At 48.0% G+C, this 19,775-nt stretch overlaps 1 protein-coding gene across 6 annotated transcripts in view; it reads right to left on the bottom strand.

The window, feature by feature from the left end:
• The window catches only part of LOC110514470 (ubiquitin-like modifier-activating enzyme 1), a 62,760-nt gene that overhangs the window by 12,925 nt on the left and 30,060 nt on the right, over positions 1-19,775 (bottom strand). For all 6 annotated transcript variants that reach the window (XM_090204053.1, XM_090204050.1, XM_090204052.1 and 3 more), the window contains exons 8-16: positions 16,585-16,682; positions 16,129-16,275; positions 10,758-10,934; positions 8,949-9,059; positions 7,547-7,764; positions 7,015-7,196; positions 2,854-3,050; positions 2,422-2,486; positions 19-214 (exon numbers count right to left, since the gene is read on the bottom strand). In XM_090204053.1, coding sequence (XP_090060179.1) covers positions 19-214; positions 2,422-2,486; positions 2,854-3,050; positions 7,015-7,196; positions 7,547-7,764; positions 8,949-9,059; positions 10,758-10,934; positions 16,129-16,275; positions 16,585-16,682 — 1,391 coding nt within the window. The remainder of the gene's footprint in view (positions 1-18; positions 215-2,421; positions 2,487-2,853; positions 3,051-7,014; positions 7,197-7,546; positions 7,765-8,948; positions 9,060-10,757; positions 10,935-16,128; positions 16,276-16,584; positions 16,683-19,775) is intronic.

Raw genomic sequence — 19,775 nt, forward strand, 5'->3', positions numbered from 1 at the left:
TGTGTGTGTTCTATACACCTGTTCTGGGGGGAAGTTGTGCAGTAGCTGATGGATGTTGTTGCTGTACTGGCATTGCCAGTGGTGGCGAGCCCAGGTGACACAGTCGGCCCAGCTGCGAGGGCAGTCGATCACCAAACTCTTATAGACGGCCTCCAACACTTCTAGAGGCTGGGCTCCAGGCAGCTTCAGGGTCCTCTCCAGGAACTTAGCATCTCTGGATCATAAAACATCAACTTAGAAGAGCACCAGCAACAGCGGCTTGCGAAAGTATTCACCCCCCTTGTAATTTTTATCTATTTTGTTGCCTTACAACCTGGAATTAAATTAGATTTTTGCGGGTTTGTATCATTTGATTTACACAACTTTCCTACCACTTTGAAGATGCCAAATATTTTTTTATTGTGAAACAAACAGATAAGACACAAATATAGAAAACTTAAGCATGCAAAACTATTCACCCCCCCAAAGTCAATACTTTGTAGAGCAACCTTTTACAGCAATTACAGCTGCAAGCCTCTTGGGGTATGTCTCTATGAGCTTGGCACATCTAGCAACTGGGATGTTTGCCCATTCTTCAAGGCAAAACTGCTCCAGCTCCTTCAAGTTGGATGGGTTCCGCTGGTGTACAGCAATCTTTAAGTCATACCACAGATTCTCAATTGGATTAAGGTCTGGGCTTTGACTAGGCCATTCCAAGACATTTAAATGTTTCCCCTTAAACCACTCGAGTGTTGCTTTAGCAGTATGCTTAGGACCATTGTACTGCTGGAAGGTGAACCTCCGTACAAGTCTCAAGAATTTCCCTGTATTTTGCGCCATCCATCAATCCTTCAATTCTGACAAGTTTCCCAGTCCCTGCAGATAAAAAAACATGTTGCCACCACCATGCTTCACTGTGGGGATGGTGTTCTCGGGGTGATGAGAGATGTTGGGTTTGTGCCAGACAGTGTTTTCCTTGATGGCCAAAAAGCTAAATTTTTGTCTCATCTGACCAGAGTACCTGCTTTCATATGTTTGGGGAGTCTCGGTGGTGGTTCATTTCTTTACTATCACATGAGATAAACTTACCACACAAGTAAGAGTTATACTTAAACTAAATATTTTATCACTTATTAATAAGGGAGCAAGTCAATACAACACACAAATATAAAGTGAATCGATTTGAGTTGTCTACGATAATGATGGCTGGTCGACGAATTACGATCAGATGATTTGTTGAGAGCCCCGAGAAAAAATGACAAAGGTATTTTATAGCCAAGATACACCCCTTTCAACCTGCATGACGAACCGATGTATAGAATGGGACACAAAGTTAAGATTTGTATGAAAGATACTGTCTGCTGTGAATTATAAGTATCTGCTGTGTCAACTGTTATGTTTCATTGTTCAGACCAGGGTCTTCCCTGGTACCCATATAGAACAGAAACATTAACTCATGCTCCGGAATGAGATTTCATCACCCAAAAGACATAAATCTCCGGTCAGCGTTATCTCCCAAAGGCCCACACACAGATGAGCGTTCTAACCACCCCTTATTCGGTTTCATAAAACAGCCATGTAATGCAATAACAGCATTATAACATCATCTTGGAATTTTCCACCGTATCTCCCACATGCCTTTTTGCAAACACCAAATGTGGTTGCTTATTTCTTTCTTTAAGCAATGGCTTGTTTCTGGCCACTCAGCTCTGTGGAGTGTACGGCTTAAAGTGGCCCTATGGACAGATACTCCCCAAAGCTGCATCAGGGCTATCGTTGGTCTCTTTGTTGCCTCTGTTTAATGCCCTCCTTGCCTGGTCTGTGAGTTTTGGTGGGCGGCCCTCTCTTGGCAGGTTTGTTGTGGTGCCATATTCTTTCCATTTTTTAATAATGGATTTAAATGGTGCTCCATGGGATGTTCAAAGTTTGATATTTTTTTATAACCCAACCCTGATCTGTATGGAGAGCTCCTTGCTCTTGGTGGTGCCCCTTGCTCTTGGTGGTGCCCCTTGCTCTTGGTGGTGCCCCTTGCTCTTGGTGGTGTGGCAGACTCTGGGGCCTTTCAGAACAGAACTGAGATCACATGACAGATCATGTGACAGTTAAAGTTCACCTGTGTGCAAAGTAACTAATTGTGTGACTTCTGAAGGTAATTGGTTGCACCAGATCTTATTTAGGGGCTTCATAGTAAAGGGGGTGAATACATCACACTTTTCTATTTAAAGACATATCTTTTTTGAAACAATTTTTTTTCATTTCACTTCACCAATTTGGACTATTTTGTATATGTCCTTTACATTAAATCAAATAAAAATCAATTTAAATTACAGGTTGTAATGCAACAAAATAGGAGAAACGTCAAGGGGGATGAATACTTTTGTAAGGCACTGTATAAGCCTTCAGACAGAAAAGGCCTTTCAAAAGCCAGAGCTGTAGACTTACGTGAGGTACTGCATGGCATTCTCTGACGGCTGTTTAAACAGACCCTCAAACTCATCACGGGCCCACTAGAGAGGAGAAGGAGACACGAGAGTTACCACACACTGGATATAGAGGACATCAGTCGACAGGTGTGTGTGTGAGTATGTGTGTTACCTGCAGGGTGTGTGTGTGTGTGTGTGTGAGTGAGTGTGTGGACGTCAGTCCCGCAGGTTAGAGAGAGAGTGTGTGTGTGTGTTTGTTACCTGCAGGGTGTGTGTGTGTGTTACCTGCAGGGTGTGTGTGTGTGAGTGAGTGAGTGAGTGTGTGGACGTCAGTCCCGCAGGTTAGAGAGAGAGTGTGTGTGTGTGTGTTTGTTACCTGCAGGGTGTGTGTGTGTGTGAGTGTGTGGACGTCAGTCCCGCAGGTTAGAGAGTGTGTATGTGTGTGTGTTACCTGCAGGGTGTGTTCGATGGCGTTGGGGAAGTTCTTCAGTGTGCAGATGGGGATGGACTTCTCCGGGGGGTCCTGGGAGGAGCTGTATGACTCTGTCAGGAAGGGGATGACCACCTGAACGTTTCCCTTGGTTCCCAGAGTCCCGGACTCTAACAGGGGCTTCCTGTAGTAGACACACCTCCGGTCCATATACATACCTACAGGACAGACAATATGACAAAATAACAGGGGCTTCCTGTAGTAGACACACCTCTGGTCCATATACATACCTACAGGACAGACAATATGACAAACTAACAGGGGCTTCCTGTAGTAGACACACCTCTGGTCCATATACATACCTACAGGACAGACAATATGACAAACTAACAGGGGCTTCCTGTAGTAGACACACCTCCGGTCCATATACATACCTACAGGACAGACAATATGACAAACTAACAGGGGCTTCCTGTAGTAGACACACCTCTGGTCCATATACATACCTACAGGACAGACAATATGACAAACTAACAGGGGCTTCCTGTAGTAGACACACCTCCGGTCCATATACATACCTACAGGACAGACAATATGACAAACTAACAGGGGCTTCCTGTAGTAGACACACCTCCGGTCCATATACATACCTACAGGACAGACAATATGACAAACTAACAGGGGCTTCCTGTAGTAGACACACCTCCGGTCCATATACATACCTACAGGACAGACAATATGACAAACTAACAGGGGCTTCCTGTAGTAGACACACCTCCGGTCCATATACATACCTACAGGACAGACAATATGACAAACTAACAGGGGCTTCCTGTAGTAGACACACCTCCGGTCCATATACATACCTACAGGACAGACAATATGACAAACTAACAGGGGCTTCCTGTAGTAGACACACCTCTGGTCCATATACATACCTACAGGACAGACAATATGACAAACTAACAGGGGCTTCCTGTAGTAGACACACCTCTGGTCCATATACATACCTACAGGACAGACAATATGACAAACTAACAGGGGCTTCCTGTAGTAGACACACCTCTGGTCCATATACATACCTACAGGACAGACAATATGACAAACTAACAGGGGCTTCCTGTAGTAGACACACCTCTGGTCCATATACATACCTACAGGACAGACAATATGACAAACTAACAGGGGCTTCCTGTAGTAGACACACCTCTGGTCCATATACATACCTACAGGACAGACAATATGACAAACTAACAGGGGCTTCCTGTAGTAGACACACCTCTGGTCCATATACATACCTACAGGACAGACAATATGACAAACTAACAGGGGCTTCCTGTAGTAGACACACCTCTGGTCCATATACATACCTACAGGACAGACAATATGACAAACTAACAGGGGCTTCCTGTAGTAGACACACCTCTGGTCCATATACATACCTACAGGACAGACAATATGACAAACTAACAGGGGCTTCCTGTAGTAGACACACCTCCGGTCCATATACATACCTACAGGACAGACAATATGACAAACTAACAGGGGCTTCCTGTAGTAGACACACCTCTGGTCCATATACATACCTACAGGACAGACAATATGACAAACTAACAGGGGCTTCCTGTAGTAGACACACCTCTGGTCCATATACATACCTACAGGACAGACAATATGACAAACTAACAGGGGCTTCCTGTAGTAGACACACCTCTGGTCCATATACATACCTACAGGACAGACAATATGACAAACTAACAGGGGCTTCCTGTAGTAGACACACCTCCGGTCCATATACATACCTACAGGACAGACAATATGACAAACTAACAGGGGCTTCCTGTAGTAGACACACCTCCGGTCCATATACATACCTACAGGACAGACAATATGACAAACTAACAGGGGCTTCCTGTAGTAGACACACCTCCGGTCCATATACATACCTACAGGACAGACAATATGACAAACTAACAGGGGCTTCCTGTAGTAGACACACCTCCGGTCCATATACAGTGCCTTGCGAAAGTATTCGGCCCCCTTGAACTTTGCGACCTTTTGCCACATTTCAGGCTTCAAACATAAAGATATAAAACTGTATTTTTTTGTGAAGAATCAACAACAAGTGGGACACAATCATGAAGTGGAACGACATTTATTGGATATTTCAAACTTTTTTAACAAATCAAAAACTGAAAAAGTGGGCGTGCAAAATTATTCAGCCCCTTTACTTTCAGTGCAGCAAACTCTCTCCAGAAGTTCAGTGAGGATCTCTGAATGATCCAATGTTGCCCTAAATGACTAATGATGATAAATACAATCCACCTGTGTGTAATCAAGTCTCCGTATAAATGCACCTGCACTGTGATAGTCTCAGAGGTCCGTTAAAAGCGCAGAGAGCATCATGAAGAACAAGGAAAACACCAGGCAGGTCCGAGATACTGTTGTGAAGAAGTTTAAAGCCGGATTTGGATACAAAAAGATTTCCCAAGCTTTAAACATCCCAAGGAGCACTGTGCAAGCGATAATATTGAAATGGAAGGAGTATCAGACCACTGCAAATCTACCAAGACCTGGCTGTCCCTCTAAACTTTCAGCTCATACAAGGAGAAGACTGATCAGAGATGCAGCCAAGAGGCCCATGATCACTCTGGATGAACTGCAGAGATCTACAGCTGAGGTGGGAGACTCTGTCCATAGGACAACAATCAGTCGTATATTGCACAAATCTGGCCTTTATGGAAGAGTGGCAAGAAGAAAGCCATTTCTTAAAGATATCCATAAAAAGTGTCTTAAAGTTTGCCACAAGCCACCTGGGAGACACACCAAACATGTGGAAGAAGGTGCTCTGGTCAGATGAAACCAAAATTGAACTTTTTGGCAACAATGCAAAACGTTATGTTTGGCGTAAAAGCAACACAGCTGAACACACCATCCCCACTGTCAAACATGGTGGTGGCAGCATCATGGTTTGGGCCTGCTTTTCTTCAGCAGGGACAGGGAAGATGGTTAAAATTGATGGGAAGATGGATGGAGCCAAATACAGGACCATTCTGGAAGAAAACCTGATGGAGTCTGCAAAAGACCTGAGACTGGGACGGAGATTTGTCTTCCAACAAGACAATGATCCAAAACATAAAGCAAAATCTACAATGGAATGGTTCAAAAATAAACATATCCAGGTGTTAGAATGGCCAAGTCAAAGTCCAGACCTGAATCCAATCGAGAATCTGTGGAAAGAACTGAAAACTGCTGTTCATAAATGCTCTCCATCCAACCTCCACTGAGCTCGAGCTGTTTTGCAAGGAGGAATGGGGAAAAATTTCAGTCTCTCGATGTGCAAAACTGATAGAGACATACCCCAAGCGACTTACAGCTGTAATCGCAGCAAAAGGTGGCGCTACAAAGTATTAACTTAAGGGGGCTGAATAATTTTGCACGCCCAATTTTTCAGTTTTTGATTTGTTAAAAAAGTTTGAAATATCCAATAAATGTCGTTCCACTTTATGATTGTGTCCCACTTGTTGTTGATTCTTCACAAAAAAATACAGTTTTATATCTTTATGTTTGAAGCCTGAAATGTGGCAAAAGGTCGCAAAGTTCAAGGGAGCCGAATACTTTTGCAAGGCACTGTACATACCTACAGGAGAGGGACATTCACAAAGCATAATTGTTCCCAATATTCCTCAGCCCTAAACAAACGCCCCCCCCGGACTCCTCTTCCTCAGCCCTAAACAATCGACCCCCCCCCCCCGGACTCCTCTTCCTCAGCCCTAAACAATCGACCCCCCCCCGGGCACCTCTTCCTCAGCCCTAAACAATCGACCCCCCCCGGGCACCTCTTCCTCAGCCCTAAACAATCTAATTGAACCGGCCCAGCTCCCTGGACTCCTCTTCCTCAGCCCTAAACAATCTAATTGAACCGACCCAGCTCCCTGGACTCCTCTTCGAAAGTTCTGCGGGTATAAACGGTAACCAGTACCCGTTGATAACGGTAGTGACTATACCGCCTGTAGCCGTTGAAAACTGTGGAGACTATACCACCTGTAACGGTCGATACCGATAGATACCGATAGATAGCGGTCGATACCGATAGATAACGGTCGATAACGGTCGATACCGATAGATAACGGTCGATAACGACAGCACACACGGTGCAGTAATGTTAGAAGTGCGTCTTACGCGCGTCAACGTTGTCCAGAGCGTTGGCGACTCCGTGGAGGCTCTCGAAGAAGTCGTCATCGTAGACACGCTCCGTCTCAGGCCCGACGCGGTTCTGGTGTCCCGTGATCCGGATGGACGGGTTCATCTGCTTCACCGCCGCCGCCGCCGTCTCGCTCTTCATCTTCGTCACGTCCCACGGCCTAAATTACAAACCAAAACAGTACTTTATTTCATAAAAGATCCTTTGAAACCTGTAAACCTTTACAGAAGAACAATGAAATACAAGCAAACAAGAAGCAATAACAGCTCAATTAAAACAGAAAGGTCCACGTCCCAAGTGGTTCTCTATTCCATGTAGAGTAACAGCATCTGAACAGACCCGCTGTGCACTGATCTACAGTAATGCAGCATGTTGGAAAGTGGGTGCCATTTCAGACACCCGATGTCTAAACCAGTGTAATCACAGGGTCAAGGCTAAAGAGATGCTTGTGTTGCATGATTTAAACCCTCCAAGGGTTAAGTTTGCCCCTCAACTCCTCCCCCCTCTCACCTGAAGAGGAACTGTCTGTTGAGGTTGGATTTCTCAATGGTGTCCATGTCTGTCACGATGACCTCTCCCTCTCCGCCAGCCAATCCAATCATGGCAAAGTTCTTGAGCAGCTCACAGCCAATAGCGCCAGCCCCAACCAGGAAGTAACGTTGTTTAGCCAGCTCCTCCTGCAGCTGGGAGCCAAACACAGCGATCTGGCCGTCATAACGACTGTTCCTCTGGGGAGAGGGAGAGATGTCATTTAATAGTTTTCCCACAGGTAGAAGGAGAGGCTGTAAAGGAGAACAGGTAGAAGGAGAGGCTGTAAAGGAGAACAGGTGAGACTGTAAAGGAGAACAGGTGAGACTGTAAAGGAGAACAGGTGAGACTGTAAGAGAGAAGAGGTGAGACTGTAAGAGAGAACAGGTGAGACTAAGAGAGAACAGGCGAGACTGTAAAGGAGAACAGGCGAGACTGTAAAGGAGAACAGGCGAGACTGTAAAGGAGAACAGGCGAGACTGTAAAGGAGAACAGGCGAGACTGTAAAGGAGAACAGGTGAGACTGTAAAGGAGAACAGGTGAGGCTGTAAAGGAGAACAGGTGAGGCTGTAAAGGAGAACAGGTGAGGCTGTAAAGGAGAACAGGTGAGGCTGTAAAGGAGAACAGGTGAGACTGTAAAGGAGAACAGGTGAGGCTGTAAATGAGAACAGGTGAGGCTGTAAAGGAGAACAGGTGAGGCTGTAAAGGAGAACAGGTGAGACTGTAAAGGAGAACAGGTGAGACTGTAAAGGAGAACAGGTGAGACTGTAAAGGAGAACAGGTGAGACTGTAAAGGAGAACAGGTGAGACTGTAAAGGAGAACAGGTGAGGCTGTAAAGGAGAACAGGTGAGGCTGTAAAGGAGAACAGGTGAGGCTGTAAAGGAGAACAGGTGAGGCTGTAAAGGAGAACAGGTGAGGCTGTAAAGGAGAACAGGTGAGGCTGTAAAGGAGAACAGGTGAGTCTGTAAAGGAGAACAGGTTAGGCTGTAAAGGAGAACAGGTGAGGCTGTAAAGGAGAACAGATGAGGCTGTAAAGGAGAACAGGTGAGACTGTAAAGGAGAACAGGTGAGACTGTAAAGGAGAACAGGTGAGACTATAAAGGAGAACAGGCGAGACTGTAAAGGAGAACAGGCGAGACTGTAAAGGAGAACAGGTGAGGCTGTAAAGGAGAACAGGTGAGACTGTAAAGGAGAACAGGTGAGGCTATAAAGGAGAACAGGTAGAAGGTGAGGCTTTATAGTTCTACTTGAAATAGTGGCATGATGTGTTTTGTGCCAGACCTGTAGTGCCTGTATGTGTTTGGCCTGTGAGGGTTTGTGTTCGGTGTGTGCATATTGGTGGGCGGTGTATGGTAGACGTCGGAGTGTGTGAAATGTACTCACAGGGGCACAGTCCTCCTCAGTGAGCATGGCTCCTCCCTCTTCCTCAGACAGACACTCCAGAGCATCAAAATACAGCCACTGCATTATGGGCATGAACTTCCCTGTACACGCCTAGGACAGACACACAGTTATAATACTGTACAGCCACTGCATCATGGGCATGAACTTCCCTGTACACGCCTAGGACAGACACACAGTTATAATACTAGCTACCCCCCCACCCCCCCCTGGGCATGAACAGGGTGGGAAATTAGCACCCCCCCCCACGGGTGGGTCACAGCATTTGGTATCATTTGTTATATTATCCAATGCTCAAAATGTAGAAGTTGGTTGAATGAACCTGAAAGGTACAGTGAGACTTTTGTGCTGCGGTTTCTTGGCTATTTTTTGTGTTCACATGCTAGGTTGTTTTTCAATATTAGTTTTGAGTCTGCCGGTAGACACGGACACTACCGGCAGGGACAACAGAGCCCTGAGTACCAGGCCATTAGGACCTGATGGAGGGACAACAGAGCCCTGAGTCCCAGGCCATTAGGACCTGGTGGAGGGACAACAGAGCCCTGAGTCCCAGGCCATTAGGACCTGGTGGAGGGACAACAGAGCCCTGAGTACCAGGCCATGAGGACCTGATGGAGGGACAACAGAGCCCTGAGCACCAGGCCATTAGGACCTGATGGAGGGACAACAGAGCCCTGAGTACCAGGCCATGAGGACCTGATGGAGGGACAACAGAGCCCTGAGTACCAGGCCATTAGGACCTGATGGAGGGACAACAGAGCCCTGAGCACCAGGCCATGAGGATCTGATGGAGGGACAACAGAGCCCTGAGTACCAGGCCATTAGGATCTAATGGAGGGACAAAAGAGCCCTGAGTACCAGGCCATTAGACCTGATGGAGGGACAATAGAGCCCTGAGTACCAGGCCATTAGGATCTAATGGAGGGACAAAAGAGCCCTGAGTACCAGGCCATTAGACCTGATGGAGGGACAATAGAGCCCTGAGTACCAGGCCATTAGGATCTAATGGAGGGACAATAGAGCCCTGAGTACCGGGCCATTAGACCTGATGGAGGGACAATAGAGCCCTGAGTACCAGGCCATTAGGATCTAATGGAGGGACAATAGAGCCCTGAGTACCGGGCCATTAGACCTGACGGAGGGACAATAGAGCCCTGAGTACCAGGCCATTAGACCTGATGGAGGGACAACAATGCCGTCTCGAGGGCTTTCAGGCCGATGAAGTCGAGCTTGAGCCCAGGTCCTCAGCCATCAGCAACTCCTGCAGGCTGATTTTGGGTCGTCAGTTGAACGGTGCTTCCTCCGACACGCGGGTGTTAAGAAGCGCGGTATTGGCGGTTCATGTTTCGGAGGACGCTTGACTCCAACTTCGCCGCTCCCTTTCGGGAGTTGCAGCGATGAGACAAGATTGGGGTGGGGCGGTAAATAAAAAGGAATAAACTGCGTAATAACGGTGAGGAACACCTCAAGCGCCACGATAGTGCATTTTTCCCCACCATTGTAAAACATTAACATTTCAGTAGCTCGGATAAACGTGACCTACTCCATGGCTTGCTCCCTAGCGCCCCCCTAAATGTGATTTCTGTCATTCTGAGCACCATGGGTGGACTTGCATGTGATTTCTGTCATTCTGAGCACCATGGGTGGACACCCTAATCAGGTTACGCACCCAATGCATATGAGTCCGGTAAATAAAAAATACAGCGGACACAAGCACACACACACACACAGTATAACCATATTGAGCAGAAAGACAGTTTTGAGTAGACAGGAAGGTGAGCCGCTCCTTACCTTCATTACTTCCTGTGCGGCCAGTCCACCAATGAAAGCGTTGATTGGTGCCAAGTCGCCAGCGGAGACGAAGGCCAGTTTCTTAATGAGCTTGTCATCCAGCTCGTCCACCTTAGCTGACCCCGTCTGGCTGGAGTTAACCTCTTTAGCCAGGGACACCAACTCCTCTCCATCAGCCTGGAACACACCACAAAGCATTACATTGATAGGCATGACTACAAGGTGCAGAAAGCATTCCACAGGGATGCTGGCCCATGTTGACTACAATGCATCCAACAGTTGTGTCAAGATGGTTGGGTGTCATTTGGGTGGTGGGCCATTCTTGATGCACACTGGAAACTTGAGTGTGAAAAACCCAGCAGCGTTGTAGGTCTTGACACAAACTGGTTCACCTGGCAACTACTATCATACCCTGTTCAAAGGCCCCTTATCTTTGGTCTTACCCATTCACCCTCTGAATGGCACACATACACAATCCATGTCTCACAGTGGTGCAACACCACTAAACAAGGGGCACCACCAAGCAAGCGGCACCATGAAGACCAAGGAGCTCTCCAAACAGGTCAGGGACAAAGTTGTGGAGAAGTACAGATCAGGGTTGGGTTATAAAAAAATATCAGAAACTTTGAACATCCCACGGAGCACCATTAAATCAAGTATAAAATTTTTTGAAAGAATATGGCACCACAACAAACCTGCCAAGAGAGGGCCGCCCACCAAAACTCACACCAGGCAGGGAGGACATTAAACAGAGAGGCAACAAAGAGACCAAAGATAACCCACAAGGAGCTGCAAAGCTCCACAGATTGGAGTATCTGTCCATGGGACCACTTTAAGCCGTACACTCCACAGAGCTGGGCTTCTCGGAAGAGTGGCCAGATAAAAGCCACTGCTTAAAGAAAAAAAATAAAAGAAACACATTTGGTGTGGGAGAAGGTACTCTGGTCAGTTGAGACAAAAATTGATTTTTTTGGCCATTAAGGAAAATGCTATGTCTGGCGCAAACCCAACATCTCATCACCCCGAGATCACCATCCCCACAGTGAAGCATGGTGGTGGCAGCATGTTTTTCATGTGCAGGGAAACTGGTCAGAATTGAAGGATGGCGCTAAATAAAGGGACATTCTTGAGGGAAACCGGTTCCAGTCTTCCAGAGATTTGAGACTGGGATGGAGGTTCACCTTCCAGCAGGACAATGGTCCTAAGCATACTGCTAAAGCAACACTCGAGTGGTTTAAGGGGAAACATTTAAATGTCTTGGAATGGGCTAGTCAAAGCCCAGACCTTAATCCAATTGAGAATCTGTGGTATGACTTAAAGATTGCTGTACACAAGTGGAACCCATCCAACTTGAAGGAGCAGTTTTGCCTTGAAGAATGGGCAAAAATCCCAGTTGCTAGATGTGCCAATCTTAAAGAGACATGCCCCAAGAGACTTGCAGCTGTAATTGCTGCAAAAGCTGGCTCGACAAAGTGTTGACTTTGGGGGGGGTTGAATAGTTATGCACGCTCAAGTCTTATTTTTTTGTTTGTTTCACAATAAAAAATATTTGGCATCTTCAAAGGGGTAGGCAACCCCCCCCAAAATCCATTTTAATACCAGGTTGTAGGGCAACAAAACAGGAAAAATGCCATGGGGGTGAATACTTTCGCAAGCCACTGTAATTTTCTCGAGGCTTAAAAATCCTTCTTTAACCTGTCTTCTCACCATCTACACTGATTCAAGTGGACTTAACCCAGAGGTCAATGTCCACACCCCCGCGGAAACCGAAATAGCATAATGAAAAAATCTGTCAATTTAAACTAGAAATATGTGTTTTTTGCATTGGAGTACTGGCAGAGTACTGGCAGAGTACTGGCAGAGTACTGACAGAGTACTGACAGAGTACTGACAGAGTACTGACAGAGTACTGACAGAGCTTGTACTGGTTGCATGTCAACGCACCGCATCCGCCGTCGTCGCGGTGACAGAAAGGTGAAAGGTGACCGAGCGGTGTTTGTCAGACCATGAGACCTGAGTGGGTTGATTCACTGATGTGGTCATCCTGTCTGGGTTGGCGCCGCCCCCCCCCCCCCCCCCCCCCCGGGTTGTGCCGTGGCGGAGGTCTTTGTGGGCTATACTCAGCCTTGTCTCAGGATGGTAAGTTGGTGGTTGAAGATATCCCTCTAGTGGTGTGGGGGCTGTGCTTTGGCAAAGTGGGTGGGGTTATATCCTTCCTGTTTGGCCCTGTCCGGGGTGTCCTTGGATGGGACCACAGTGTCTCCTGACCCATCCTGTCTCAGCCTCCAGTATTTATGCTGCAGTAGTTTGTGTCGGGGGGCTAGGGTCAGTTTGTTATATCTGGAGTACTTCTCCTGTCCTATTCGGTGTCCTGTGTGAATCTAAGTGTGCGTTCTCTATTTCTCTCCTTCTCTCTTTCTTTCTCTCTCTCGGAGGACCTGAGCCCTAGGACCATGCCCCAGGACTACCTGACATGATGACTCCTTTCTGTCCCCAGTCCACCTGACTGTGCTGCTGCTCCAGTTTCAACTCTTCTGCCTTATTATTATTCGACCATGCTGGTCATTTATGAACATTTGAACATCTTGGCCATGTTCTGTTATAATCTCCACCCGGCACAGCCAGAAGAGGACTGGCCCACCCCTCATAGCCTGGTTCCTCTCTAGGTTTCTTCCTAGGTTTTGGCCTTTCTAGGGAGTTTTTCCTAGCCACCGTGCTTCTACACCTGCATTGCTTGCTGTTTGGGGTTTTAGGCTGGGTTTCTGTACAGCACTTTGAGATATCAGCTGATGTACGAAGGGCTATATAAATAAATTTGATTTGATGAAGAGACATCCTGGAAATCGGCCCACTTACAAAATAATCTGTAGCGTCCGAATGGTTTGGCCTACAAACTATAATGACCCTTTATGTAAAGATCAGACTCATTGACACGACGGTGTACTCCGTTTTGCTCTACCCCCCCCCCCCCCCCCCCATAAGCATCTTAGGACTTGCAAGTTGGTATAGGCGATTTGCCAACTTCTGTCTAACAGTTTGGGCTGCACACTATTATGCCCACTCTGTGGAAAGGTGAGATTCATGAACACGTACGTTGGTTGTTTTGCTAAAGGACACCCACATGCCTCACAAGACTCATCTGAAAGTCCCCTGGTACCGGTTGGAGAAAAAAAATGAATCGATCCTATCTCCAACCGGAGACATTAGTGCCAAAATAAGGGGTTAAATACATGTTTAAAAAATAAAATAACATTTCCTGATCTTATTTCTCTCTCAGATAGACATGTCAGAACAAACTGACCCTTTTATGGGCATAAACCTGCCTTCGGGTTGGGAGGGGTTTGGCCAGCCGGGATGACCTTGTCCCACTGCGCTTTAGTGACTCCTTGTGGCGGGCCGGGTGCCTGCAGGCTGAACCCGGTCGCCAGCTGGACAGTGTTTCCTCCGACACGAGGTAAAAGCACACAAAAAAAAAACCTTGGAAATTCACGAGAACCACAACGCCTACTCCACCGATGCTCTACCAAGGTTTTACAGCACACAGCTTTGACCTACTACAGTAGCTATGTTGGTATATTGTACTTCAAACTATGTGTAGGCAGGTTGCTTAGGATTCAAACCTTCTCAAACAGCCTGATTCATACTGTTAGAGGTGCTTCCAGAATAATGCCTACAGAATAATGTGATTTGTACCGCATATAAGTTAACATATGAGGATTCTTCACACACCACAGGAATCCCACTCCACAACATTTTCCATCTTTTTAAAATTATTAACATGACCTTTGCTTTTATACTTACAAGACCATCCTACTTGAGTGAGCTGTTTGTTATTGTAGTAATGTGGTGCCTTATAGTACCGTACTTCCTTAAATCTATATTTTAGAAAAATATACATTTCATAACATATTTCTTGCGGTCAGCGGTCAGCGGTCAGCGGTCAGCAAGAAATATGTTATGAAATGTATATTTTTCTAAAATATAGATTTAAGGAAGTACGGTACTATAAGGCACCACATTACTACAATAACAAACAGCTCACTCAAGTAGGATGGTCTTGTAAGTATAAAAGCAAAGGTCATGTTAATAATTTTAAAAAGATGGAAAATGTTGTGGAGTGGGATTCCTGTGGTGTGTGAAGAATCCTCATATGTTAACTTATATGCGGTACAAATCACATTATTCTGTAGGCATTATTCTGGCATTATTCTTCTCTCGTAAGTGCCCAACATATCACCAGGTGGTGTGTTGGGCAGTCTCTCATCTATAGAGGCAGGGCCTAAAATGAACACCTGCCACCTGCGGGTTTAGGCATGGGTGGGTAAGACATTCATTCCAGCAGCCACGTTGGTGGGTAAGACATTCATTCCAGTAGCCACGTTGGTGGGTAAGACATTCATTCCAGCAGCCATGTTGGTGGGTAAGACATTCATTCCAGTAGCCACGTTGGTGGGTAAGACATTCATTCAAGCAGCCACGTTGGTGGGTAAGACATTCATTCCAGTAGCCACGTTGGTGGGTAAGACATTCATTCCAGTAGCCACGTTGGTGGGTAAGACATTCATTCCAGCAGCCACGTTGGTGGGTAAGACATTCATTCCAGTAGCCACGTTGGTGGGTAAGACATTCATTCCAGCAGCCACGTTGGTGGGTAAGACATTCATTCCAGTAGCCACGTTGGTGGGTAAGACCTTCATTCCAGTAGCCACGTTGGTGGGTAAGACATTCATTCCAGCAGCCACGTTGAAACTAAGTAGAACACATTTATTCATTCTTGTTCACAATATTTGATTGATGGGATTATCATTGTGTGTGTGTGTGTGTGTGTGTGTGTGTGTGTGTGTATACAGGTGTGTGTATGTACCTGGCACCAGGGCTTGGGCAGCCTGCTGTGTTTCCTCTGGTAGCTGTGTAGAGCCTGGAAGCCCAGGTACAGGTGTGTGTGTGTGTGTGTGTGTGTGTGTATACAGGTGTGTGTACGTACCTGGCACCAGGGCTTGGGAAGCAAAAGGTGGCGCTACAAAGTATTAACTTAAGGGGGCTGAATAATTTTGCACGCCCAATTTTTCAGTTTTTGATTTGTTAAAAAAGTTTGAAATATCCAATAAATGTCGTTCCACTTCATGATTGTGTCCCACTTGTTGTTGATTCTTCACAAAAAAATACAGTTTTATATCTTTATGTTTGAAGCCTGAAATGTGGCAAAAGGTCGCAAAGTTCAAGGGGGCTGAATACTTTCGCAAGGCACTGTATGTACCTGGCACCAGGGCTTGGGCAGCCTGCTGTTTCCTCTGGTAGCTGTGTAGAGCCTGGAAGCCCAGGTACAGGTGTGTGTGTGTGTGTGTGTGTGTATACAGGTGTGTGTATGTACCTGGCACCAGGGCTTGGGCAGCCTGCTGTGCTTCCTCTGGTAGCTGTGTAGAGCCTGGAAGCCCAGGTGAAGCTGTCCTGGTCGCTCAAACTTAGCAAAGTCTGTCACCACAAACTCTGGCTCTGTCATGGAAGTGGTGAAGGATTTCTACAGAGAGAGAGAGAAGGCGAGACGCGAATTAACTCAACCTTTCTTCCAGCAAGTAATAGTGAACTATGCACTGTTGGAGATTATTTTACTGGTGAAATCTTCACGTCGTGGTTAGTCAGCAATTACTTTTCCCCCCATTGATCTGTTACGCAACCTGCGCATTTTACCAGGCTACATTAAACATTGGTCTAATGACAGTAAACTGTCTGCCACATCACAGTAACAGAACGGTTTAACGAGAACCAACACATTCCACCCTCTACATGAACTTGACACCATGACATGTGGACAATGTCTGGTACTTACGAAGGCCACCTTCTGGGGCATCTTGACCTGAGAGACGATGCCTCCCCTGACGTAGTCGGAGAAACCTGTGGTGTCACAGATACTGAAGGTGTAGGGGCCTGGACGGAGAGAGAGAGAGGGGGACGGAGAGAGAGAGAGAGAGGGGGACGGAGAGAGAGAGAGAGAGGGGGACGGAGAGAGAGAGGGGGGGACGGAGAGAGAGGGGGGGGGCGGAGAGAGAGGGGGGGGACGGAGAGAGGGGGGGGGACGGAGAGAGAGAGGGGGGGACGGAGAGAGAGAGAGGGGGGGACGGAGAGAGAGAGGGGGGGGACGGAGAGAGAGAGGGGGGGGACGGAGAGAGACAGGGGGGACGGAGAGAGAGAGGGGGGGACGGAGAGAGAGAGGGGGTGACGGAGAGAGGGGGGGGACGGAGAGAGAGGGGGGGACGGAGAGAGAGAGGGGGGGGACGGAGAGAGAGGGGGGGGGGACGGAGAGAGGGGGGGGGGGACGGAGAGAGAGAGGGGGGGGCGGAGAGAGAGAGGGGGGGACGGAGAGAGAGAGGGGGGGACGGAGAGAGAGAGGGGGGGGACGGAGAGAGAGGGGGGGGGGGACGGAGAGAGAGGGGGGGGCGGAAAGAGAGAGGGGGGGGCGGAAAGAGAGAACGTACTGACTTCAGAAGACTTCTTCCAGAATATTGAATAGGAAATACATGGATGGTCCCAGTAGTACCGTGATACACAGCCTGGTCCCAGTAGTACTGTGATACACAGCCTGGTCCCAGTAGTACCGTGATACACAGCCTGGTCCCAGTAGTACCGTGATACACAGCCTGGTCCCAGTAGTACTGTGATACACAGCCTGGTCCCAGTAGTACTGTGATTCACAGCCTGGTCCCAGTAGTACTGTGATACACAGCCTGGTCCCAGTAGTACCGTGATACACAGCCTGGTCCCAGTAGTACTGTGATACACAGCCTGGTCCCAGTAGTACAGTGATACACAGCCTGGTCCCAGTAGTACTGTGATACACAGCCTGGTCCCAGTAGTACTGTGATACACAGCCTGGTCCCAGTAGTACCGTGATACACAGCCTGGTCCCAGTAGTACTGTGATACACAGCCTGGTCCCAGTAGTACTGTGATACACAGCCTGGTCCCAGTAGTACCGTGATACACAGCCTGGTCCCAGTAGTACTGTGATACACAGCCTGGTCCCAGTAGTACCGTGATACACAGCCTGGTCCCAGTAGTACCGTGATACACAGCCTGGTCCCAGTAGTACTGTGATTCACAGCCTGGTCCCAGTAGTACCGTGATACACAGCCTGGTCCCAGTAGTACTGTGATACACAGCCTGGTCCCAGTAGTACCGTGATACACAGCCTGGTCCCAGTAGTACTGTGATTCACAGCCTGGTCCCAGTAGTACCGTGATACACAGCCTGGTCCCAGTAGTACTGTGATTCACAGCCTGGTCCCAGTAGTACTGTGATACACAGCCTGGTCCCAGTAGTACTGTGATTCACAGCCTGGTCCCAGTAGTACTGTGATACACAGCCTGGTCCCAGTAGTACTGTGATACACAGCCTGGTCCCAGTAGTACTGTGATTCACAGCCTGGTCCCAGTAGTACTGTGATACACAGCCTGGTCCCAGTAGTACTGTGATTCACAGCCTGGTCCCAGTAGTACTGTGATACACAGCCTGGTCCCAGTAGTACCGTGATTCACAGCCTGGTCCCAGTAGTACTGTGATACACAGCCTGGTCCCAGTAGTACCGTGATACACAGCCTGGTCCCAGTAGTACTGTGATACACAGCCTGGTCCCAGTAGTACTGTGATTCACAGCCTGGTCCCAGTAGTACTGTGATACACAGCCTGGTCCCAGTAGTACCGTGATACACAGCCTGGTCCCAGTAGTACTGTGATTCGCAGCCTGGTCCCAGTAGTACTGTGATACACAGCCTGGTCCCAGTAGTACTGTGATACACAGCCTGGTCCCAGTAGTACTGTGATACACAGCCTGGTCCCAGTAGTACTGTGATACACAGCCTGGTCCCAGTAGTACTGTGATACACAGCCTGGTCCCAGTAGTACTGTGATACACAGCCTGGTCCCAGTAGTACTGTGATACACAGCCTGGTCCCAGTAGTACTGTGATTCGCAGCCTGGTCCCAGTAGTACTGTGATACACAGCCTGGTCCCAGTAGTACTGTGATACACAGCCTGGTCCCAGTAGTACTGTGATACACAGCCTGGTCCCAGTAGTACTGTGATACACAGCCTGGTCCCAGTAGTACTGTGATACACAGCCTGGTCCCAGTAGTACTGTGATACACAGCCTGGTCCCAGTAGTACTGTGATACACAGCCTGGTCCCAGTAGTACTGTGATACACAGCCTGGTCCCAGTAGTACCGTGATACACAGCCTGGTCCCAGTAGTACCGTGATACGCAGCCTGGGCCCAGTAGTACCGTGATACACAGCCTGGTCCCAGTAGTACCGTGATACGCAGCCTGGTCCCAGTAGTACCGTGATTCGCAGCCTGGTCCCAGTAGTACCGTGATACGCAGCCTGGTCCCAGTAGTACCGTGATACGCAGCCTGGTCCCAGTAGTACCGTGATACGCAGCCTGGTCCCAGTAGTACCGTGATTCGCAGCCTGGTCCCAGTAGTACTGTGATTCGCAGCCTGGTCCCAGTAGTACTGTGATTCGCAGCCTGGTCCCAGTAGTACTGTGATTCGCAGCCTGGTCCCAGTAGTACTGTGATTCGCAGCCTGGTCCCAGTAGTACTGTGATTCGCAGCCTGGTCCCAGTAGTACTGTGATTCGCAGCCTGGTCCCAGTAGTACTGTGATTCGCAGCCTGGTCCCAGTAGTACTGTGATTCGCAGCCTGGTCCCAGTAGTACTGTGATTCGCAGCCTGGTCCCAGTAGTACTGTGATTCGCAGCCTGGTCCCAGTAGTACTGTGATTCGCAGCCTGGTCCCAGTAGTACTGTGATTCGCAGCCTGGTCCCAGTAGTACTGTGATTCGCAGCCTGGTCCCAGTAGTACTGTGATTCGCAGCCTGGTCCCAGTAGTACTGTGATTCGCAGCCTGGTCCCAGTAGTACTGTGATTCGCAGCCTGGTCCCAGTAGTACTGTGATTCGCAGCCTGGTCCCAGTAGTACTGTGATTCGCAGCCTGGTCCCAGTAGTACTGTGATTCGCAGCCTGGT

This window comes from Oncorhynchus mykiss, chromosome 16, assembly GCF_057628025.1.
Source record: "Oncorhynchus mykiss isolate SJ-2025 chromosome 16, ASM5762802v1, whole genome shotgun sequence".
Classification (NCBI taxonomy): Eukaryota; Metazoa; Chordata; class Actinopteri; order Salmoniformes; family Salmonidae; genus Oncorhynchus; species Oncorhynchus mykiss.